Raw genomic sequence first — 23,441 nt, forward strand, 5'->3', positions numbered from 1 at the left:
CCACCTGATGGGAACACTGAGTTGCCTTGGGACGATGGAAAGCGGGCAGCTCCACTTCTTCAAATGCTTCTGGGTCTTCCTCCGTTTTGGGTAAGTGAGGCATTCGGGACAATGCATCGGCATTCGCATTCTTGTGCCCTGCCCGGTACTTGATGGTAAAATCGTAATTAGACAACCGGGCCATCCACCGCTGCTCCAAGGCGCCGAGTTTCGCTGTGTCCAAGTGCGTAAGTGGATTATTATCCGTGAAGACGGTGAATTTCGCTGAGGCCAGATAGTGCTTGAACCTCTCCGTCACGGCCCAAACGACTGCGAGGAACTCCAGCGTAAAGGAACTGCAGTTGTCTGGGTTCCTTTCAGTGGGGCGAAGCTTCCTGCTGGCATAAGCGATTACTCGTTCCTTGCCCTTCTGGACCTGGGACAGCACCGCTCCCATCCCCACGTTGCTGGCGTCCGTGTACAATACAAATGGTTGGTCGTATTCCGGGTAGGCTAGTACTTCTTCTCCCGTTAATGCCGATTTTAAGCAAGTGAACGATCCTTCCAGTCCGTCGTTCCAATCCAACGGGGTATTCTTACCCTTGGGTTTCTTGGGCTGGCCCACCAACAAGTCTTGCAACGGCGCGGCCTTCTTGGTGAAGTCCTTGATAAACCTCCGGTAGTAACCCACCAATCCGAGGAACTGCCGGATCTCATGAATGTTACTGGGCTGCGGCCAGTCCCTGATCACCGTGACCTTGTCGGGGTCTGGGGCCACTCCTTCGGCACTCACTACATGGCCCAGGTACTGTACTTTGGGTTTGAGCAGATGGCATTTGGACGGTTTTACCTTTAAGCAAAAGTTGGACAGCGCTTCAAAGACCTCGGCCAGGTGCTTCAGATGGTCTTCATAGGTCTTAAGGCCCCTTCACATTTAGCGACGCTGCAGCGATACCGACAACGATCCGAATCGCTGCAGCGTCGCTGTTTGGTCGCTGGAGAGCTGTCACACAGACCGCTCTCCAGCGACCAACGATGCCGGTAACCAGGGTAAACATCGGGTAACTAAGTGCAGGGCCACGCTTAGTAACCCGATGTTTACCCTGGTTACCATGCTAAAAGTAAAAAAAAACAAACAGTACATACTTACCTACAGCCGTCTGTCCTCCAGCGCTGCGCTCTGCTTCTCTGCTCTCCTCCTGTACTGTCTGGGAGCCGGAAAGCAGAGCGGTGACGTCACCGCTCTGCTTTCCGGCTCACAGCCAGTACAGGAGGAGTGCAGAGCACAGCGCTGGAGGACAGACAGCGTTAGGTAAGTATCTAGTGTTTGTTTTTTTTTACTTTTAGCATGGTAACCAGGGTAAACATCGGGTTACTAAGCGCGGCCCTGCGCTTAGTTACCCGATGTTTACCCTGGTTACCAGTGAAGACATCGCTGGATCGGTGTCACACACGCCGATCCAGCGATGTCAGCAGGAGTCCAGCGACGAAATAAAGTTCTGGACTTTATTCAGCGACCAACGATCTCCCAGCAGGGGCCTGATCGTTGGTCGCTGTCACACATAACGATTTCATTAACGATATCGTTGCTACGTCACAAATAGCAACGATATCGTTAACAATATCGTTATGTGTGAAGGTACCTTTAGAGAAGACAATGACATCGTCCAGATACAGCAGTACGGTCTCAAAGTTCTTGTGTCCCAAACAGCACTCCATCATCCTCTGGAACGTCCCCGGGGCGTTGCACAATCCGAAGGGCATGTAGTTGAACTCGCAGAGACCCATCGGCGTCGTGAAGGCTGTCTTTTCTTTGTCCGCCTCTGCCACGGGAACCTGCCAATACCCACTGGTGAGATCTAAAGTAGAGAAGTAATTAGCAGACTTTAACGCAGCCAAGGACTCCTCTATCCTAGGCAGGGGGTATGCGTCCTTATGTGTAATGCGGTTTAATTGCCTATAATCCACACACATCCTCATGGTGCCATCTTTCTTCCTAACGAGGACTAATGGAGCTGCCCAGGGGCTACAGCTGTCTCTCACTACCCCAGCCTCCTTCATCTCTCGCAACATGTCCTTGGCACACTGATAATGAGCTGGGGGTACAGGACGGTATCTTTCTTTTACGGGTGGGTGATCTCCTGTGGGGATGTGATGTTGAATCCCTTTTACCCGCCCGAAATCAAGGGGGTGTTTGCTGAATACCCGCTCATACTCGTGAACCACCCTGTAGGCCCCCTGTATCTGGTGAGATGGAGTAACATCAGTGCCCACATGTAATTCTTGACACCAATCTTTTGATTGCTCTGCAGAGCCGTTGTCCTCCGCCGACTTGGACGGAGCCAAGGGCCCGGGTGCCTGTATCACACTATTATTAACAGTAAACAGCTTGGCAAGTGTGACATATTTAGTTAGGTGGACTTCCTCCTCCCCGCAGTTAAGAACACGTACCGGCACCCTCCCCTTGCGGACGTCAACCACCCCTCTGGCTGTCAGGAGGGTAGGCCTATTCTCCGAATACACAGGCTCTACCAGGGCCTGATAGTCTTTACCCCCGAGAGCTATGGCTGCCCGACACCATATTAACATTTCACTCCTGGGGGGTATTGCAATGGGGTTCGAATCACTCACTGTGACCCGGCCAATTTCACCACCAGTCAGCTCCACTTGCTGTCTCTGCATTAGGGCTCTGATTTCTTTCTGTAAGGCCCGTTGTTCACTGTGTCCAGCTGTCTCTGCTACTTGCTGCAACAAACCAATAACTTCTGCAAGACAATTTTCTATGACATTAGTACCGATGGTCATCATGGGGTTACGTTCACGCCGGTCAATATCAACAATGACAATTCCTTGGGCCTCCAATTCTACCCGCCCCACCTTAATAGTGACCTCTTTATATCCGACTTGCGGCAGCGGCTGACCATTGCTAGCTATTATGGTGAAATCATCATCAGGGGCACGGGTGATGTCAGTGTCCTCCCAATAATGCCTATAAAGAATGTAGGGCATAGTTGTCACCTGGGAACCGGTGTCTAGCAAAGCGTTCATGGGGATACCGTCGATCACAATGGGGAGAACAGGACGCCCCCCGACGTATTTGTCTCTCCAATTTTTCGGGCCTGGGCGTTCTACTCCTGGGGGTTGGCCCTTGGCCCCAGGGGTTGCCCGTTTAACTGACAGTACCTTGCAAGATGTCCCACCTGATGGCAGCGGCGGCAGATAGGTCGTCCATCCTGATGAAAACGATCGTCGTCTCTGCCTCTGGTCGATGGAACCCTCCTTGGTCGTTGCCAGGGGACATCCTCCGGTCTGGAAGCCAGCTGGATCTTCTCCTTGGGGGCCTCCTGTAGGGACTGGATGGTCCGGGCTAGGGCAGCAACGCTCCTGGTCAGTTCCTGTACCTGGAGGCGTAGTCCTGCAGGGGAGTCGTCGTCCAGGGTCTGGGCATCGGCCTCGGCGGAGACAGGTGCGTCCGGCGCCACCTCCTGGTGGTATGTGAGGGCTTGCCGCCTGGGAAGTGTGGCACGGCTGGGCTGTCACTCTGGGAGCGCTTGGATGGCTTTATCTTTGAATTGCGCAAAAGTCAGATCTGGATTCTGCATGGCCAGGAAGTGTAGCTGGGCCCTTTGGTTACTGCACAGGAGCCCTTCAATGAACTGCTCTTTCAGGAGGTTATCTTCATCTTGCATGCTGTTTGGGTCACTTTGCTTGATGGCCCGCAGCGCCTCCTGCAGATTAAGGGCATAGTCCCGTAAGCTATCCTGCGGCCGCTGCTTGCACCCATAGAACGTCAATTTAATTTCCGTAGCAGTGCGGGTGTCAAACGTGGCTTTAAGCTTGGCAAATAATTGTTGTGCAGTTTTCTTGTCCGCAGCGGGCCAGGACTTTACTTCCCTCAATGCCGCTCCAAAGAGTTGGCCGATTATCATATGAACCTTCTGAGGCTCCGTCAAGGGATAAAACTCGAGCAGGCTACAAATCCCTTCTTTAAAGTCAGTTAACGTATGAGCTTCTCCAAAATATCGCGGGAGCCAGGCGGCCCCTGGTAGGTACGGCATAGAGAAGAGCATTATAGCTGCTGTAGCGGCGGCACTATCTGGCTGGTTGGTGGGAGTGGTAAGCCCCGCGGCCTCTAGCGGTGATACCGGGTTTGTGGCTACGCTTACCGCGGAATCCGGAAGTGCTCCCGAGTCTGCAGCTGTGGCCGCCGCCTCCGCTCCTCCGGGGTCCGACATGGCCGTTCTTCCCCCTTGCTAATCGGTCGGGGTCGGGGTTCTCCTTCCGGGGTCGGCGCCTCACTGCATCTTCCACTCCACGCGCTTTTCCAGCCGACTCCACCCACGAAGCTATGGCTCCTCCCCTCGCGCTCCACACGGCGCGGCAATGGCGGATTTTTGGCGGCAAATAGCGGTACACAGTCTTTGCAATAAGTCACAGTTCAATCACAGTTCCAAGGCACACATGACCTGATTCCTCAGGCTTAAGTAGATCCTGTTCGTGACGCCAAGTTGGAGCGCCCCCAGACAAAGGGCCACGGGTTACTCGGTACCGGTCCTTTCTGCTCGGTTATGCGGTTGTCACGGTGGCTGGACCCGGTCCGTGGCCCTGCTAAGGGGCGTCCAATAAAGGGGTGATGGTGCGTAGTGCGAGGAATAACGAGGACACAAAGTTCAGTTTCTTTACCTTTTACTGAAGGTTTCAGGATCCTCAATCCAGGGCACTTTCAACAGGGCTGTCTGAGACCGGCCGGTCCTTAGGCACATCCAGAGTTCCCTTTGCAGGTGGAAATCAGTGTCTACCCACTAGCGCCTGTGTGTTGTAGTGCTTCCCTGCTGAGCATTCAGGATAGTCCTCACAACTTCTGTTCTCGTTCGTTCTAGATCTTTCTCATCTCCGTCCCCCAGGTATGTTATGGCTAGGCCGCACCTTTAGGATGGGTAGGCCTGGAGTTATTCTGGAACCCTAGTGTCGCCCCTCTCCCACGATTGCCTCCTATGTCCTTCTTAGGTGTTGTATGGTAGACAGCCAACCTGTAATTTATTGTCCTGCCGCTGTTTGAAGTAATGCGTGGAGACTGTTACTTCTTCGGTGCTCCGGCCACTGGCTATGCGCCTCAGTAAGATGTTGCCGTTCTCAGGGCACGACTCCTACTGGATCTCCTTTGTTCTGATCTCGTTTCTCACTGTTCCACAATATCCTTCCTTTCTTGTCTCTTTCTTAGGATACCGCCGCACGGTAGTGCAGGCGCGGTTCCGTAATAATCTGTCCTTTCGCTAAGTACCTGCCAGATTTCCCAGTTCTGACAGGTCCTCCCTGGACCTCTCCCAGGCTTCGTTCTGCCTAACTTCCTGTCCGACCCCTAGTTTTACCAATGTGAGAAGTGGCCCAATAAATAAGCCTTTTGCTCCCCCTAGTGGCCGGAGTGTGAAGTGTAGTGTGTGCTTGGTGATACCTGGTCAGTAGAACTCCTTTAGTGCCATCAGATGTACCATCACTCCCCTTAGTGGCAGAGCGACGTTACTGCAACGACCAGATCTCTGGGGCGCTGCATATCCCCAGGGCTCCCGGTATGTAGATGGAAGATGGTGAATGGCGCAGTAAAGAACGATGACACAGGTTTGCAGTCTATTTACCTGGTTTACTGTAGGCTTCAGGCAAACGCAGTCCAGGGCACCAGATCACAGGGCAGGCAGAGTCCGGCCGGCTTGGAAGCTAATCCAGAATTCCCCTTTACCAGGTGGAGTTAAAAGCCTTCCTCTAGTGCGGGGGTGTTGTAGTCCCTTACTGCCTATGGTTTCTGATAAGGTCCTCACAGTTCCTCTCTCTGTCCCCCATATAGGATAGGACAATACCTGTATGACAGGTAACTCGAGCCTTTTACAGGGACTCTATCACGCCCCGGGCTCTATGTGTTACTGTGTCTTCAGGTGTGTGGCGGACAGGTAACTTGCAGTTCAGCTGTGCTGCCGGTCTCTGCTGTAAGTCGTAGAGTCCAAGTTTTTACTATTGATGCTGCCTATGCAGCGTCAATAGTAAAAGGATCTAATGTTATAAATAATTTAAAAAAATAAAAAATCATTATATACGCACCTTCTGCCGCCTTTCCCGCTCCTCGCCACTCTCCGGTAACCGCCCCATGCAAGCGGCAGGTTCCGATGCAAGGATGGTATGTGACAAGGACCTTCCATGACGTCACGGTCATGTGACCGCGACATCATCACGGGTCCTGCACTACCAACGCTGGGACCAGAAGCTGCCAAGAGCACCGCACACAGGCGACATGACTACAAGGGCTCCCTCGGAAGGTGATTATATGTTTATTTTTTATTTTTTAACCTGTGACATACGTTGCTAGGCAATATACTACGTAGCTGGGCAATATAGTACGTGATTGGCCAATATACAGTTATATGAAAAAGTTTGGGCACCCCTATTAATCTTAAGCTTAATGTTTTAAAAAAATTGTTTTTTTTGCAACAGCTATTTCAGTTTCATATATCTAATAACTGTTGGACACAGTAATGTTTCTGCCTTGAAATGAGGGTTATTGTACTAACAGAAAATGTGCAATCTGCATTCAAACTAAATTTGACAGGTGCATAAGTATGGGCACCCTTATCATTTTCTTGTTTTAAATACTCCTACCTACTTTTTACTGACTTACTAAAGCACTTTTTTTGGTTTTCTAACCTCATTGAGCTTTGAACTTCATAGCCAGGTATATGCAATCATGAGAAAAGCTACTTAAAGTGGCCACTTGTAAATTGTTCTCCTGTTTGAATCTCCTCTGAAGAGTGGCATCATGGGCTCCTAAAAACAACTGTCTAATAATCTGAAAACAAAGATTATTCAACATAGTTGTTCAGGGAAAGGATACAAAAAGCTGTCTCAGAGATTTAACCTGTCAATTTCGACTGTGAGGAACATAGTAAGGAAATGGAAGAACACAGGTACAGTTCTTGTTAAGGCCAGAAGTGGCAGGCCAAGAAAAACATCAGAAAGGCAGAGAAGAAGAATGGTGAGATCAGTCAAGGACAATCCTCAGACCACCTCCAGAGAGCTGCAGCATCAACTTGCTGCAGATGGTGTCACTGTGCATCGGTCAACTATACAACGCACTTTGCACAAGGAGAAGCTGTATGGGAGAGTGATGCGAAAGAAGCCGTTTCTGCAAGCACGCCACAAACAGAGTCGGCTGAGGTATGCAAAAGCACATTTGGAGAAGCCAATTTCTTTTTGGAAGAAGGTCCTGTGGACTGATGAAACTAAGATTGAGTTGTTTGGTCATACAAAAAGGCGTTATACATGGCGGCCAAAAAACACAGCATTCCAAGAAAAACACTTGCTACCCACAGTAAAATTTGGTGGAAGTTCCATCATGCTTTGGGGCTGTGTGGCCAATGCCGGCATTGGGATCTTGTTAAAGTTGAGGGACGCATGAATTCCTCTCAGTATCAGCAGATTCTTGACATTAATGTTCATGAATCAGTGACAACGCTGAAGTTACACAGGGGATGGATCTTTCAGCAAGACAATGATCCAAAACACCGCTCCAAATCTACTCAGGCATTCATGTAGAGGAACAATTACACTGTTCTGGAATGGCCATCCCAGTCCCCAGACCTGAATATCATTGAACATCTGTGGGATCATTGGAAGAGGGCTGTCCATGCTCGGCGACCAATGAACTGAACTGGAATTGTTTTGTAAAGAGGAATGGTCAAAAATACCTTCATCCAGGATCCAGGAACTCATTAAAAGCTACAGGAAGCGACTAGAGGCTGTTATTTTTGCAAAAGGAGGATCTACTAAATATTAATGTCACTTTTTTGGTGGGGTGCCCATACTTATGCACCTGTCAAATTTTGTTTGAATGCAGATTGCACATTTTCTGTTAGTAGAATAAACCTCATTTCAAGGCAGAAACATTACTGTGTCCAACAGTTATTAGATATATGAAACTGAAATAGCTGTTGCAAAAAAAACAATTTTTATAAAACATTAAGCTTAAGATTAATAGGGGTCCCCAAACTTTTTCATATAACTGTACTACGTGACTGGGCAATATACTACGTGGCTCTGTGCTGTATACTACGTCGCTGTGCAATATACTACGTGGCCCTGTGCTGTATACTACGTCACTGGGCAATATACTACGTAACTGGGCAATATACTACGTGGCTGGGCAATATACTACATGACTGGGCAATATACTGTGAGGCTGGACAATATACTACATGACTGGGCAATATACTACGTGACTGAGCAATATACTACGTGGTTGGGCAATATACTACGTCACTAGGCAATATAGTACGTAGCTGGGCAATATAGTACGTGGCTGGGCAATATACTACGTGGCTGGGCAATATACTACGTGGCTGGGCAATATACTACGTGGGCTGTGCAATATACTACGTAGACATGCATATTCTAGAATACCCGATGCGTTAGAATCGGGCCACCATCTAGTAATTAATAAATATCTACTTTTACGCACCAATTCTGTAACCAGAGGTTTTAGTAAGAAATTTTTATTTTACTCACTAATGTAGCATTATTAACTAGCTTGTTACATACATCATCACTCACAATCTCATTTCTTTATCAGGATGTCTTTGGGTGTGGGAGGAAACTCACACGATCTCTATACCGATGTTGTCTTTGGAAGGATTTGAACCCAGGATTGCAAGTTAAGGCATTATTTAGACACCTGTTTTTCGAATCATGTCAGGGCCGTTATACTGATTATAATGCTACCTGGGTGATGAAATCAGTCTTGTGGTTGTTGTTTAATGTTTATTTTCAGTTTAGAGTTAATGATATGCCCGTGCTCAGGGGCGACCTGTGGGGGTCTTCATGTGGTGCTCTAATTAGATATTAACTAGTATCCCTCAGTGATCTGACCCCTAGTTTACATAATGAATATTCTATATATATATATTTAAGGAAAAAAAATCCCCTTCTGCAGGCAGGTGCGGTGCCTGCGCTGCACCATGATCGCATCCATATTGTGCATTTAATTATTCTTTTTGATGGTATTCATAAATTGTTTGCGCGAGTGCCATGGGAAAATTTCCCACCGCGCTCATGCTGATGTCACATAGGTGAAGTGAGTTCATTGGCTGTGAACTCCAAAGATTTGTCTGACAGCACTGCGAGCAGGAGAACGTTCTCACACTCGCGGTGCCTTCAGATAGGTAAGAGGAGTTCACAGGGAGACACTGGGTAGCAGAAGCAGATGCTGCTCAGTGTTGGATGACAGGCTGTATGGTCGCATGATGCAACCATGCAGCCTGCCATCTAGATGTAGCAGTGCTAGACCCATCATGGGACAAATGGATTATCATCTTCTCTGCAGAAAAGTGGGGAATTTTATTTGTTTTTTAACTCTTTTGCAGAAGACAATGGTGTTGATGGACTGGCAAGGTCGTAAGTATGGTTTAATTAAGATTTATTAAAGGAGTCTGTGTCATTAATTCAATTAAAGGACTTTTCCAGGTGTGTGTGTTTTTATACAATATGACTATGGGGTTCGTAATGGGAGGGTCTTATTGACGCCTCTCCATTACTGACCTTGGGGCTTGATATCCCCTGATAATACAAAAGTGACATTAAATCCCCACCAACTATCACCCCACTTTCCATCGCTACAAGGCAAGTGGAAGGGGGAAGAGCGAGGCTAAGTACCGTAATTAGCACATCTTAGAGATGCACCTTTTCTGGGGTGACTGAGAGCTGATGTTTTTAGCCGGTGGGACAGCATCCATGGCCACTTCCTATGCTATTAATATCAGCCTGCAGCTGTCTGCATAGCCTTTGCTGGTTATTAATTATAGGGGGACACTATGTCATTTTTTTTAAGGTCCTCCATTTTAATAGCCACTAAAGGGTAAGTATACAGCTGTGAGCTGATATTAATAGCCTGGGAATCTCCATATGTATTCCCCCCTTCAAAGGCTATAAACATCGGCCCCCAGCCATTGGCTTTCCCTCTGCTGGTTACAAAAATTACGCAGGAGCCCACTCCATTTTTTTCTGAAAAATTATCTTTTATTAATTAAATACATGTACAGTACATGTAAATGTACAGTAAGCTGTACACACTGTACCAATTGTATATGTCACTATATATCTATCTATTCTATGTGTAGTTACTGTATGTAAGCCATCTAATATAACCTGTCGGTTCCTGCAGTGATTTTACAGTACACGGCAGATGAATTTCTGGCTTTTCTTCTATGTAATATATACTGTATATATATGTGTGTGTTTTGAAGAATATTTCCTTTGAAAACAATGTGTAAATGACAGAGAACTGCTCTATGTAAAAGCTCATGTTAAAATCGCATTGCAATTGAATATCAATCACACTGCATTCGGATGTAAATTGGATGCTAGGTGGGAAAAATCAGATTGTACTCACATGATGCTTGCATTACACTTGTGCGACTCTTGGCAATGAGAATCGGACCGATTTTTCATATGTTTAGTGTGACTCCAGCCTAAGGCTACTTTCACACTAGCGTTTTTTTTAATACGTCGCAATGCATCGTTTAGGGGAAAAAATGCATCCTGCAAAGTTGTTTACAGGATGCGTTTTTGCCCCATAGAGTAACATTACCGACGCATTGCGATGTATAGTCACACGTCACAACCGTCGTGCGACGGTTGCGCCGTGTTGTGGCGGGCCGCATCCGCTGCACCCGTTGTGCGGTGCATCAAACGCTAGCGTCGGAATCTCGGCTCGACGCATTGCGACGGGCAGATTCCGACGCTAGTGTGAAAGTAGCCTTATACAGTCATGGCCAAAAGTATTGACACCCCTGCAATTCTGTCAGATAATACTCATTTTCTTCCTGAAAATGACTGCAAACACAAATTGTTTGGTATTATTATCTTCATTTAATTTGTCTTAAATGAAATAAACACAAAAAGAATTGTCCTAAAGCCAAATTGGATATAATTCCACACCAAATATAAAAAGGGGGTGGACAAAAGTATAGGCACTGTTTGAAAAACCATGTGATGCTTCTCTAATTTGTGTAATTAACAGCACCTGTAACTTACCTGTGGCACCTGACAGGTTTTGGCAATAACTAAATCACACTTGCAGCCAGTTGACATGGATTAAAGTTGACTCAACCTCTGTCCTCTGTCCTTGTGTGTACCACATTGAGCATGGAGAAAAGAAAGAAGACCAAAGAACTGTCTAAGGACTTGAGAAACCAAATTGTGAGGAAGCATGAGCAATCTCAAGGCTACAAGTCCATCTCCAAAGACCTGAATGTTCCTGTGTCTACCGTGCGCAGTGTCATCAAGAAGTTTAAAGCCCATGGCACTGTGGCTAACCTCTCTAGATGTGGATGGAAAAGAAAAATTGACAAGAGATTTCAATGCAAGATTGTGCGGATGTTGGATAAAGAACCTCGACTAACATCCAAACAAGTTCAAGCTGCCCTGCAGTCCGAGGGTACAACAGTGTCAACCCGTACTATCCGTTGGCGTCTGAATGAAAAGGGACTGTATGGTAGGAGACCCAGGAAGACCCCACTTCTTACCCTGAGACATAAAAAAAGCCAGGCTGGAGTTTGACAAACCTTACCTGAAAAAACCTAAAATGTTTTGGAACAATGTTCTCTGGTCGGCTGAGACAAAAGTAGAGCTTTTTGGGCAAAGGCATCAACATAGAGTTTACAGGACAAAAAAAAGAGGCATTCAAAGAAAAGAACACGGTCCCTACAGTCAAACATGGCGGAGGTTCCCTGATGTTTTGGGGTTACTTTGCTGCCTCTGGCACTGGACTGCTTGACCGTGTGCATGGCATTATGAAGTCTGAAGTCTACCAACAACTTTTGCATCATAATGTAGGGCCCAGTGTGAGAAAGCTGGGTCTCCCTCAGAGGTCATGGGTCTTCCAGCAGGACAATGACCCAAAACACACTTCAAAAAGCACTAGAAAATGGTTTGAGAGAAAGCACTGGAGACTTCTAGGGTGGCCAGCAATGAGTCCAGACCTGAATCCCATAGAACACCTGTGGAGAGATCTAAAAATGGCAGTTTGGAGAAGGCACCCTTCAAATATCAGGGACCTGGAGCAGTTTGCCAAAGAAGAATGGTCTAAAATTCCAGCAGAGCATTGTAAGAAACTCATTGATGGTTACTGGAAGTGGTTGGTCGCAGTTATTTTGGCTAAAAGTTGTGCAACCAAGTATTAGGCTGAGGGTGCCAATATTTTTGTCTGGCCCATTTTTGGAGTTTTGTGTGAAATGATCAATGTTTTGCTTTTTGCTTCATTCTCTTTTGTGTTTTTTCATTTAAGACAAATTAAATGAAGATAATAATACCAAAGAATTTGTGTTTGCAATCATTTTCAGGAAGAAACTGAGTATTATCTGACAGAATTGCAGGGGTGTCAATACTTTTGGCCATGACTGTAAATGCAGCTGTCAATCTCTGACAGCAGCATTTAAATGAAACACACACTGCTGCTCGCATGTGCTGGCGCAGTTCAGCGCCCTGTGACACGATCGCAAGGCCATCTTAGTCCTCCTCCGAAACTCATCACTGTCAAGCTTTCGAGTTTCTGCTATTATACTTATGGTTGTACCTTAACTAGAAAAAAACAGAGTAGCAAAGAACCACCGAAAAATAAACATGCAAATAGTTTTTATTAGAAAATCACATAAAAAACTAGATGCAATACATATAAACATAACAGGATAACAAATGAAGGAGACATGAAGGTAGGCAATGAGAAGGCTGGTGGTCAGTATAAGACCTGGGGAAGCAACGTAAAAAGATCACAATAAAGGTGCATACAAAGGGCACCAAGCAGGAGACACTGTAGATAATTGTAGGATATATCTATGTACCAATAACCTAAAATGCCATAAGAAGAAGCCCCTGCTTACCCATGGTAGGTCAAAACTGCTACAGCCTTCATTGCGGCCACTGACGCGCGTTTCGCGTGCTTGCTTTATCAAAGGGGAGTGGTTGTGCCTTGTCCAATCATTCAATGACATATCATTGTACACATGTATATAAGTATAATTATTGGTTGTTTGTGTAAAAATGTATTAAATTAGGATTTTACCACTGTGATATGTTTTTTGTCGCCAAGTATTTCTTGATAGTGGATTTCAAATTGGAAACTGTGGATTCCAATCTGAGGAATGTATAGTTCAATGCTGTTTACATGCAATCTATGCGTTAGTAGATGTTAAAATCAATATTGTTGTCACCTAATACAAGTGTGGTCATCAAAAGCTCAAATATCCATATAAGCATAAGTCAAAGACGGACTTTGTGCATCTCACTGTTTTTTTGAGAACCATAACTAGATTCAATACTTCCATAGTTTCTTCATTGAGGTGGCTTCATCACAAGCTTTGTCAATTTTCATGTAAAATAATGGTCTAACAAACAGAAACCATTATAGTGAATGCCACAATGTGTATCTGTCGTATTTGGGATGTGTTGTTTTCAGGAGTTCTGTTTTTCTGTTCCTATGATTAAATCAGAGAAATGTACGGCCTTAAGCTTCAAGTCTGCAGTTACTCTATATGTCATTGCGTGCTGTGAAGATTCTCCAGCGTCTGCGCCGGGAGCAGCGGGCCCGTGACCGCTAGTATGCAATTTGTATACATGCGGTCACATGCCAACTAGACATGTGCAGCCTCGCTCAATGCAAGTTTATTGCTGGGCATGTCTAGTCGGAATGTGGCCAGAAGTATGCAAATCACATACTTGCGGTCACATGACCGTCTGCTCCCGGCTCTTGCACTGAAGAATCCTGACAGTGCTCGTACTGAAAGAATTCCTGAGTCTGCAGTCAAATATAGGAAATGGAGTTTGTAACAAGGGTTTGTTTGGGTTACATTTATTTGTAAAAGTGATTGTCCATTTCAATGATGACTTTTTTCTTTTTCTTCTTTTATAATAGACAAGTAGACCATCCCTCATCCTGATAGGTGTAGACATGTCTTCTGATCCCACCACACCAACGCAACCCCTGCAGTCCCCGAAGTCGCCAGTAGCTCTGTCATACCCATTCCACCGAGAAGGGAGTCGACTTTGGGAGAGAAGTCACCTTTTTCTAGGAGAACTGCCAAGCCCTCTACCAACTAAGAGAACTCGTACATATTCAGCGTATGTATTAAAGCTGTATATTACATCAATGATGATTTTTTTTTTTTTAACAATTTGTGGTTTTGATTTTCTAACATTGTTAATTGCATATAACTTAAATGGACAACACTAAATTATATAATTGGAGTACTTCCATGTTGAGAAGCCCAGGGCTTGTCCTGTGCAAGTCCAGTTTGGAAATGAACTACATTTACATAGAGAATATAATGGTACATTTTATTACCTAATATTTCACACATTAATCTTGCCATGTCAACAGCCAAGGATGCTAGCTGTAATTTACATCCCGCTGCTATGCCATGTATAAGGAATAACGCTGAACTTGTTTATTTTTTAAGCATTTACAATGACATTAAAAAGTCTACACACCTTCTAAACTGCTCTGTTTTGTCATGTAAAAAAATACCAAGAAGAATAATTTCAGAACTTTTTTTATCCTTAATTCCACCCATAACCTGTACAAATCTGTTCAAACAAAAAGAAATAATTTTAAGATGAAAAATTAAAAATAACAAAACTAAAATAATGTACTTGAATATAAGGTAGAAGCATTTTTTTTCCAAGGCATTAGCTTTGCCCTGGGACACTATGAAGACTGTCATCAAGAAGAGGTTCAAATTTGGCACAACAGTGTAAATACATATAATGGGATGTCCCGCAAAGACTTATGAAAAGATTAATATAAAATTTGTCTGGGGGGGCTGCCAAGAGGTCTACAGCAATATTAAGGGAACTGCAGGAATTTTTGGAAAGTGCTGGTTATATACTGCATGTGACAACAATCTCCAATATTCTTCATATGTCTGACCTGTGGATTAGGGTGACAAGACAGAAGCATTTTCTTACAAATAAAAAAAACATCTAAGCCCGGCTATGTTTTGCTAAAACCTATATTAAGTCTGCTTAAAACATGTGGGGAAAAATGTATGCCTGATGAGACCAAGGTTGACCTTTTTGGCAATAATTGCAAAAGGTTTGTCTGATGCAAAGCCAACACTGTGCATCACGTAAAGAGCACCATACCCACAATGAAGCATTGTGGAGGCACCATTAGGGTTGCCTTTTGGTAGTTGGACCTGGGGCTTTAGTCAAGGTAGAGAGAATTACGAACAATTCCAAATATCAGTCAGTTTTGCATCAAAACATTGAGGTCTTTGTAAAAAAAAAAAAAAAAAAAAAAAGCTGAAGATGAAGAGGAATTTCACGTTTTAGCATAAGGATCTGAATCCAGTTGAAAATCTGCGGGTTGTCCTGAAAAAGGCTAAATACACGATTTGGAGCGCTACTGCAAAGACAAGTGGGCAAAGATTGCCAATTCTAAATATGCCATGCAGATAGACTCTGAAACCTGTCGCAAATTACATCATTACTACTGCAAAGTATTAGTGTAGGTGTGTGCATACTTATGCAACCACATTATTTTAATTCTTTATTTTTCATTTTCCAGCTGAAATGATTTTTGATTTTTGATTGTATTGTGCTGATTTTTGGGTGATGTTAAAGGACAAAAAAGTTCAGAAGTTATTCTAATTTATATAATTTTTTTTACATGAGATAAAAAACCCTTTATTTTAAACAGAGTGTAGACTTTATATCCACTAAATACTACAAGGCTACTTACAACACGCCCCATAGTAATGCGCTCCCCAGCTATAACGCACTTCATGCCTGGCGTCCACATAAAAAAAACAGCAAGTAAAAATGTAAAACTGAGGCATGTCCAAAAATGTGTGAATGGAAGTTCTATATGACCATTGAGGCCATTTACCAAAGCAGCAAAACACAGAAGACGGACACGTGTGAATACTCCCTATGTTACAAAAATTGAATTCCGTCCAATGTGGATCTTGAGCATACAGAAAGCGTCTTCTGCTCTAAGCTGTTAATCGCTTCCGAGGATATTGTGAAACTATTTCAGAGTGCTGATGTACCAGTAACATGTGAGAACATGCATTCATGTGTATTTGACTCCGAGCTGAAAAGAAGGAACGTGTACATTTTGTAAGTTCTGCAAATCTCAGGTCACATGGATAGCCACATTGTTTCTTTTTAAAATGTCAAGATTTTCTAATGTTTGGTTTAATCTTTAAAGTTTTGAGAACAAACCAAAAAATAAATATGAAAAATACAAAACAACAACTACGGTAACACACCCGACAAAGATGGTGCATGGTGGCAGACAGTTGGGTATTTGTTATCATTTGCTGAAATTAAAAACAATTTGTAGATAAAATAACATAGATAATTGTTGAATTATGTGTCGAGTTTGCACTTAAAGGGGTTGTACAGGTTTGGGCTGAAAGTCTGTAGTCACTAAATCCTCACTACATGCACACTGCATGCTGTCAGGATCCTCCAGGGACAGAGGCAAGAGCGGCTGGTCATGTTACTGAAAGTATGCTATTTGCATACGCGTGGTGATGTGCCGACTAGACATGTTCAGCCTCTATCGATTCACTTGGCTGCACATGTCTAGTCTGAATATAGGCGGAGTATGCAATTTGCTTACTTGCACTCTTATGACTGTCACTGGAGAATCCTGACAGCTTGCAATGTGCACGCTGTGAGGATTCAAGAGTCTGCAGTCATGTGGACTTTCATCTCACACCTAGAAAAGCCCTATAAATGTATATTCCATCAGTGGTACAAAGTTCACCCTATGTTCCTACATTTGTCATCAGCACTGCAAGAGCCTCTGCAGGACCAATCTACAAGGGTGTATGCAAGCAGTTCTCCCGTTCCCAGGGCCATGGGTTCATCATCCCTGAAAATGGAACAGAAGACATATTTGTCCATATTTCTGAGTACGTTCTCTTTACTATGTAATATTAATTTACAAAGTGAGTTTAAGTCATGTGATAATGGATGCAATTATGTAATCTCACTCTATATTGCCAATATTCAATGATGTCCTCACGGCCACGCAACAGCTGCACATATAAACCGGTTTATAAGGCTGCCGTCACACTAGCAGTATTTGGTCAGTATTTTACATCAGTATTTGTAAGCCAAAACCAGGAGTGGGTGATAAATACAGAAGTGGTGCATATGTTTCTATTATACTTTTCCTCTAATTGTTCCACTCCTGGTTTTGGCTTACAAATACTGATGTAAAATACTGACCAAATACTGCTAGTGTGACGGCAGCCTAACATGGAAAATTAAGAAACCAATTTGAAAAATTAAGAAACAAATCCTAAAAGAATGCTTTATTTGCAAATCTGTGAATGCATTTTAGCTCCAACAACTAAATAAGATTAATAACGGTGGCTTCAAGGGCATTTCCCACAAATATCATTTATCATCTATGCACCATTTTTCCTAAACTTTGCTGAAACCCACCTGAAAAGGACTCTCTTTTAGATCTAAAACGTGTTCAAGTCTAACAAAGCCCAACACGGGGACACCCCGCCATACTCCATATCTTCAGTCCACTCGACATTGATAAATGCATTAAAAACTAAAAATGCAGTTTTAGCCCTGTATGAATACAAAATGGCTTATAGAAAATGTAATCCTACCTTGAGTTGAGACCACATATTATTTTAGTACACCGCCAGACCATATGAACCCTTTGGAATGGGATAGCTTGATTAGCATGCTTCCATGCCATAGCAAAAAGAGAATAATCATTTCTTACACAGTTGCAATCAAAATTATTAAACTCCATTGGAAATTAGGTTTGTTAGCAAAATTTACAAACTAGAAGAGTGGCATTTTATGTTGAATTTGCAGAAACCATTTGTTATATTAGTTGTGTGGAGCTATTTAATGGGAGCTTCTCCTCGGGTTTTGCACTATTACCGCTGCACCCTAACTAGTATCTTTGTCATGCTTCTACAGGGGGAGCTTGTGAGGGAAGTAAGGCTGCACACAGAGAGTAGCACCACAGAGCAGCAGCACAGGCGCTACCAAGTGGCGAGAGAATGGTCAGATAAGCAGAGTCAAAAAAACAGTCAGAAGCAGAAGTACCAGAGGTTGCAGCAGTAAACGTGGTCAGGAACAAGCTAGGGGGTTCAGCAACGGTCGGTAGGGGATAAGACAAAGACAGACGGCAGAAGCGAGTCCAAATACAAGCCAAAGTCAAAACCAGGGACTCATTCAAACTTACAGGGAAACACTGGGAAAGGGCAGACAGAGGGAGTCAACAGACACGGGGCAAGTCAGGGATCACATCAGGACAAATTAAGATCTACCAGAGTCAGGTGCACTCACTGAAGGCAGAACTATAGCTGACACCGCCAGCAGGAAGCGTCGGAGCTAAATAGCAAGCCTGAACCCAGAATGAGGCAGAGCAAAGTTAGCCCTTGACATGATCCACCCGGAAAAAGGGCACACAGGACAAAACCCGGAACAGATCATGACAATCTTAATCCTTTCCATGCACTTGTGCAGCCCAGCATAGCACTGCAAACAAACTGTATACATTGCTCTCCCTGTTTGGCAATTAGCCATGACTGGATATGGACCAACCTCCGCGTCTGTGTGAGTTCCCTTACACAAGCTCTGTCTTTCCATACCTGCCCATCGGACAGCTCGGCACTGATAGTCATACATAGAGAGGAATAGATAAAGATTATTTTTTAGAGATATGCCAAGCTGAAGGGGCGCATGGAATGGATCGTTAGGAGTCTAATAAGTAGGTAGATAATGTTCCGGCAGCAGTTTAATTACAGGAAATCTGATGATAGATTTTTTTAAGACTGTTCTTGTTTGATTGATTTATTGCAGAAAGTTTGTAAATTTTTCCAACAAACATAGTTGGCAGTGAGGTTTAAATAACTTTTGATTGTATCTCTAGGAGAAAAGCTTTAACAAATTTTCAAGATATTACCAATATGACATTGAAAAATACATAAAACGCTGACAATTTTATTGGACATCCTAAGAAATAAACATGTTGGTTTGTGATTCATTTTACTTATAATCGGGGAAATGCTGATCTCCTCACAGCAGAGGTGAATTAGAGCCACTGGATATTCCAGCTTAGAACCGTTTAGCGATCGGGTTAATTCTTTTTTTTTTATTGACAGATTGGGCAATTCTGAACGCGGCGATACCAAATGTGTTTGATTTTATTTGTATTGTTTTATTTTGAATGGGGTCAAAGGAGGGTGATTTGAACTTTTATATTTTTTTATTTTTGTAATATTTTTAAAAACATTTTTTTTTTTTTACTTTTGGCATGCTCTGCTACATACAGGCGATAATGAGATTGCTGACTTGCTATGAGCACCGACCAACAGGCGGCACTCATAGTAATCTGGCAGTGCCAACCATAGAGGTCTGCTGGAGACCCTTGGTTGTCATGCCAACCCATCGGCGACCCACGGTCATGTGACACAGGCACCATTGGGCGGGATTTCCAGCGAGCTTGCCGGAAGCATGTGTTAAATGCCGCTGTCAGAGTTTGAAAATGGAATTTAATGGGTTAACAGCCGCGGGTGGATCGCAATTCCTCCCACGGCCATTAGCGGCACATGTCAGCTGTTCAAAACAGCTGACATGTGCCGGAAAAGATGTGGGCTCACTGCCAGAGCCCACATCAAAGGGAGGTTGTCCAACATCGGCGTACTATTACACCCAATGTCGGAAATCGGTAAAGTGGTTTAATATCCCCTGTTTATCAATGTTAATAAAAGTGTATTTTTTATTGAAGCATTAGGCATGCACATATTATATGTATTGGGCTTTCTCTTCCTTCTGACATTACTTTCTCCATACATGATGTAGCACCCTTAATATACCTAAATTGATATTGCAGTGCGCCTTATTCACATTCATACATTCTGGAGACATTTGGTCGCTTTGATTATTATCCAAGGGTATCAGACTACAGGAGGTTGAATATAAATAATACACAATAATTATAAAACCTTGTATCATTTCCTTTACACTTGACAAATACTTGCTACTTTGTGTTGATATATCGCATAAAATACCAGTAAAAGTAACTGTAATTTCACCCGACCTACAGGAACAGGGGGAGTGGTACTTCAGCCCAGGGGGGGTGGCTTTGCCCCCACGTGGCTACGATCGCTCTGATTGGCTATTGAAAGTGAAACAGCCAATCAGAGTAATTTGTAATATTTCACCAGTCAAACTTGCTGAAATATTACAATCCAGCCATGGCCGATGCAATATCATCGGCCATGGCTGGAGACCCCGATCCACCCCTGCCACCGACTGACAGCAGCGATCTGCCGCCGCAGTCAGCCCTCCTCTCCCCTCCGTCCTGTCCTCTGGCCCCCGTCCTGTCCTCCATCCCCCCCCGCTGTCCAATCTCACCCCCTCTGTGCCGGCCGGCAGATTCATTCATTCCCGAGGTACATTTTGATCACTGTAATACAACCTATCACAGTGATTAAAATAAAAAAAAAATAGTAAATAACCCCCCTTTATCACCCCCACAGGTAGGGAAAATAATAAAATAATGAAAATATATTTATTTTTATTTTTTCGCTAGGGTTAGGGTTAGAACTAGGGTTAGGGCTAGGGTTAGGGCTAGGGTTAGGGCTAGGGTTAGGGCTAGGGTTAGGGCTAGGGTTAGGGTTAGAACTAGGGTTAGGGCTAGGGTTAGGGTTAGAACTAGGGTTAGGGCTAGTGTTAGGGCTAGGGTTAGGGCTAGGGTTAGGGCTAGGGTTAGGGTTGGAACTAGGGTTAGGGCTAGGGTTAGGGCTAGGGTTAGGGCTAGGGTTAGGGCTAGGGTTAGGGCTAGGGTTAGGGCTAGGGTTAGAACTAGGGTTAGGGTTGCAATTAGCTTATGTGCACATGATGCGGATTTGGCTGCGGATCCGCAGCGGATTGTCCGCTGCGGATTCGCAGCAGTTTTCCATGCGTTGTACAGTACCATGTACACCTCTGGAAAACCAAATCCGCTGTGCCCAGGGTTGGAAAAGCTGAGTTGTATTTTCCGCAGCATGTCAATTCTTTTGCAGATTCCGCAGTTTTTTACAACTGCTCCTCAATAGGAATCCGCAGGTGTAAAACGGCAGGAAATCCACAGGTAAAATGCAATGTGTTTTACCTGCGGATTTTTCAAAAGCGGTGCGGAAAAATCCGCACACAAATCTGCAACGTGGGCACATAGCCTTAGGGTTAGCGTTGGAATTAGAGTTAGGGTTGGGATTACAGTTGGGGTTGGAATTAGGCTTAAGATTAGGGTTAGGGGTGTGTTGGGGTTAGGGTTAGGCTTGTGGTTAGGGTTAGGGTTGGGATTAGGATTTGGGGTGTGTTGGAGTTAGGGCTGTGGTTATGGTTATGCCTAGGGTTGTGATTAGGGTTAAGGGTGTGTTCGGGTTAGGGTTGTGATTATGGTTATGGTTAGGGTTGGGATTAGGGTTAGGGGTGTGTTGGGGTTAGTGTTGGTTGTTAGATTTGAGGGGTTTCCACTGTTTAGGCACATCAGGGGGTCCCAAACTCGACATGGTGCCTCCATTGATTCCAGCCAATCTTGCAGTCAAATGGTGCTCCCTCCCTTCCGAGCCCCGACGTATGCCCAAACAGTGGTTTACCCAAACCTATGGGGCATAAGCGTACTCAGGAAAAATTGCAGAACAACTTTGGGGGTCTAATTTATCTTGTTACCTTTGGGAAAATGAAAAATTGGGGGCTAAAAATTTATTTTTGTGGGGAAAAAATTATTTTTTATTTTCACGGCTCTACGTTATAAAGTTCTGTGAAGCACTTGGGAGTTCAAAGTGCTCACCACACATCTAGATAAGTTCCCTGGTGGGTCTAGTTTCCAAAATGGGGTAATTAATGGGGGGTTTCTACTGTTTAGGCACATCAGGGGCTCTACAAATGCAACATGACGCCCGCAGACCACTCCATCAAAGTCTGCATTCCAAAACGTCACGACTTCCCTTCCGAGCCCCGACGTGTGCCCAAATAGTGGTTTACTCCCACATATGGGGTACCAGCGTACTCAGGACAAACTGGACAACAACTTTTGGGGACCAATTTCTCCTGTTACCCTTGTAAAAATAAACAATTGCAGACTAAAAAATCCATTTTGAGGAAAAGAAAAAGATTTTTTATTTTCACGGCTCTGCATTATAAACTTTGAGGCACTTGGGGCTACAAAAGTGCTCACTACACATCTAGATAAGTTCCTTGGGGGGTCTAGTTTCCAATATGGGGTCACCTATGGGGGTTTCTACTGTTTAAACACATCAGGGGCTCTGCAAACGTAACATGACGCCCGCAGACCATTCTATCAAAGTCTGCATTCCAAAACATCACTACTTCCCTTCCGAGCCCTGACGTGTGCCCAAACAGTAGTTCCCCCCCACATATGGGGTATCAGCGTACTCAGGACAAACTGGACAACAACTTTTGGGGTCCAATTTCTCCTGTTACCCTTGTGAAACTAAAAAATTGCTGCTAAAAAATAATTTTTGAAAAAAGAAAAATGATTTTTTTTATTTTCACGGCTCTGCGTTATAAACTTCTGTGAAGCACTTGGGGGTTCAAAGTGCTCACCACACATCTAGATAAGTTCTTTGGGGGGTCTAGTTTCCAAAATGGGGTCACTTGGTGGGGGTTTCAACTGTTTAGGCACATCAGGGGCTCTGCAAACATAACATGACGCCCGCAGACCATTCTATCAAAGTCTGCATCCCAAAACGTTACTACTTCCCTTCCGAGCCCCGACGTGTGCCCAAACAGTGGTTTCCCCCACATATGGGGTATCAGCGTACTCGGGATAAATTGGGCAACAACTTTTGGGGTACAATTTCTCCTGTTAACCTCGTGAAAATAAAAAAATGCTTGCTAAAAAATAATTTTTGAGGAAAGAAAAATGATTTTTTATTCACGGCTCTGCGTTATAAACTTCTGTTAAGCACTTGGGGGTTCAAAGTGCTCACCACACATCTAGATAAGTTCCTTTGGAGGTCTAGTTTCCAAAATGGGTTCACATGTGGGGGGTTTCTACTGTTTAGGCACATCAGGGCCTCTGCAAACGCGACAAGGTGTCCGCTAACGATTGGAGCTAACTTTTCATTCAAAAAGTCAAATGGCGCTCCTTCCCTTCCGAGTCCTGCCGTGTGGTTTACCCCCACATGTGAGGTATCGGTGTACTCATGAGAAATTGCCCAATAAAGTTTATGATCCATTTTATCCTGTTGCCCATGTGGAAATGAACAAATTGAGGCTAAAAGAAATGTTTTGTGAAAAAAAAAGTACTTTTTCATTTTTACGGATTAATTAGTGAAGCACCTGGGGGTTCCAAGTGCTCACTATGCATCTAGACAAGTTCCTTGGGGGGTCTAGTTTCCAAAATGGGGTCACTTGTGGGGGAGCTCCAA

At 44.3% G+C, this 23,441-nt stretch overlaps 1 protein-coding gene across 2 annotated transcripts in view; it reads left to right on the forward strand.

Annotated features, from left to right (window-relative positions):
* CSDC2 (cold shock domain containing C2) overlaps window positions 1-23,441 on the forward strand; it is a 46,562-nt gene that overhangs the window by 18,097 nt on the left and 5,024 nt on the right. For both annotated transcript variants that reach the window (XM_069737031.1, XM_069737030.1), the window contains exons 2-3: window positions 13,925-14,130; window positions 16,812-16,934. In XM_069737031.1, the coding sequence (XP_069593132.1) occupies window positions 13,961-14,130; window positions 16,812-16,934 (293 nt within the window). In that variant the 5' untranslated portion in view covers window positions 13,925-13,960. The remainder of the gene's footprint in view (window positions 1-13,924; window positions 14,131-16,811; window positions 16,935-23,441) is intronic.

This window comes from Ranitomeya imitator, chromosome 8, assembly GCF_032444005.1.
Source record: "Ranitomeya imitator isolate aRanImi1 chromosome 8, aRanImi1.pri, whole genome shotgun sequence".
Taxonomy (NCBI): Eukaryota; Metazoa; Chordata; class Amphibia; order Anura; family Dendrobatidae; genus Ranitomeya; species Ranitomeya imitator.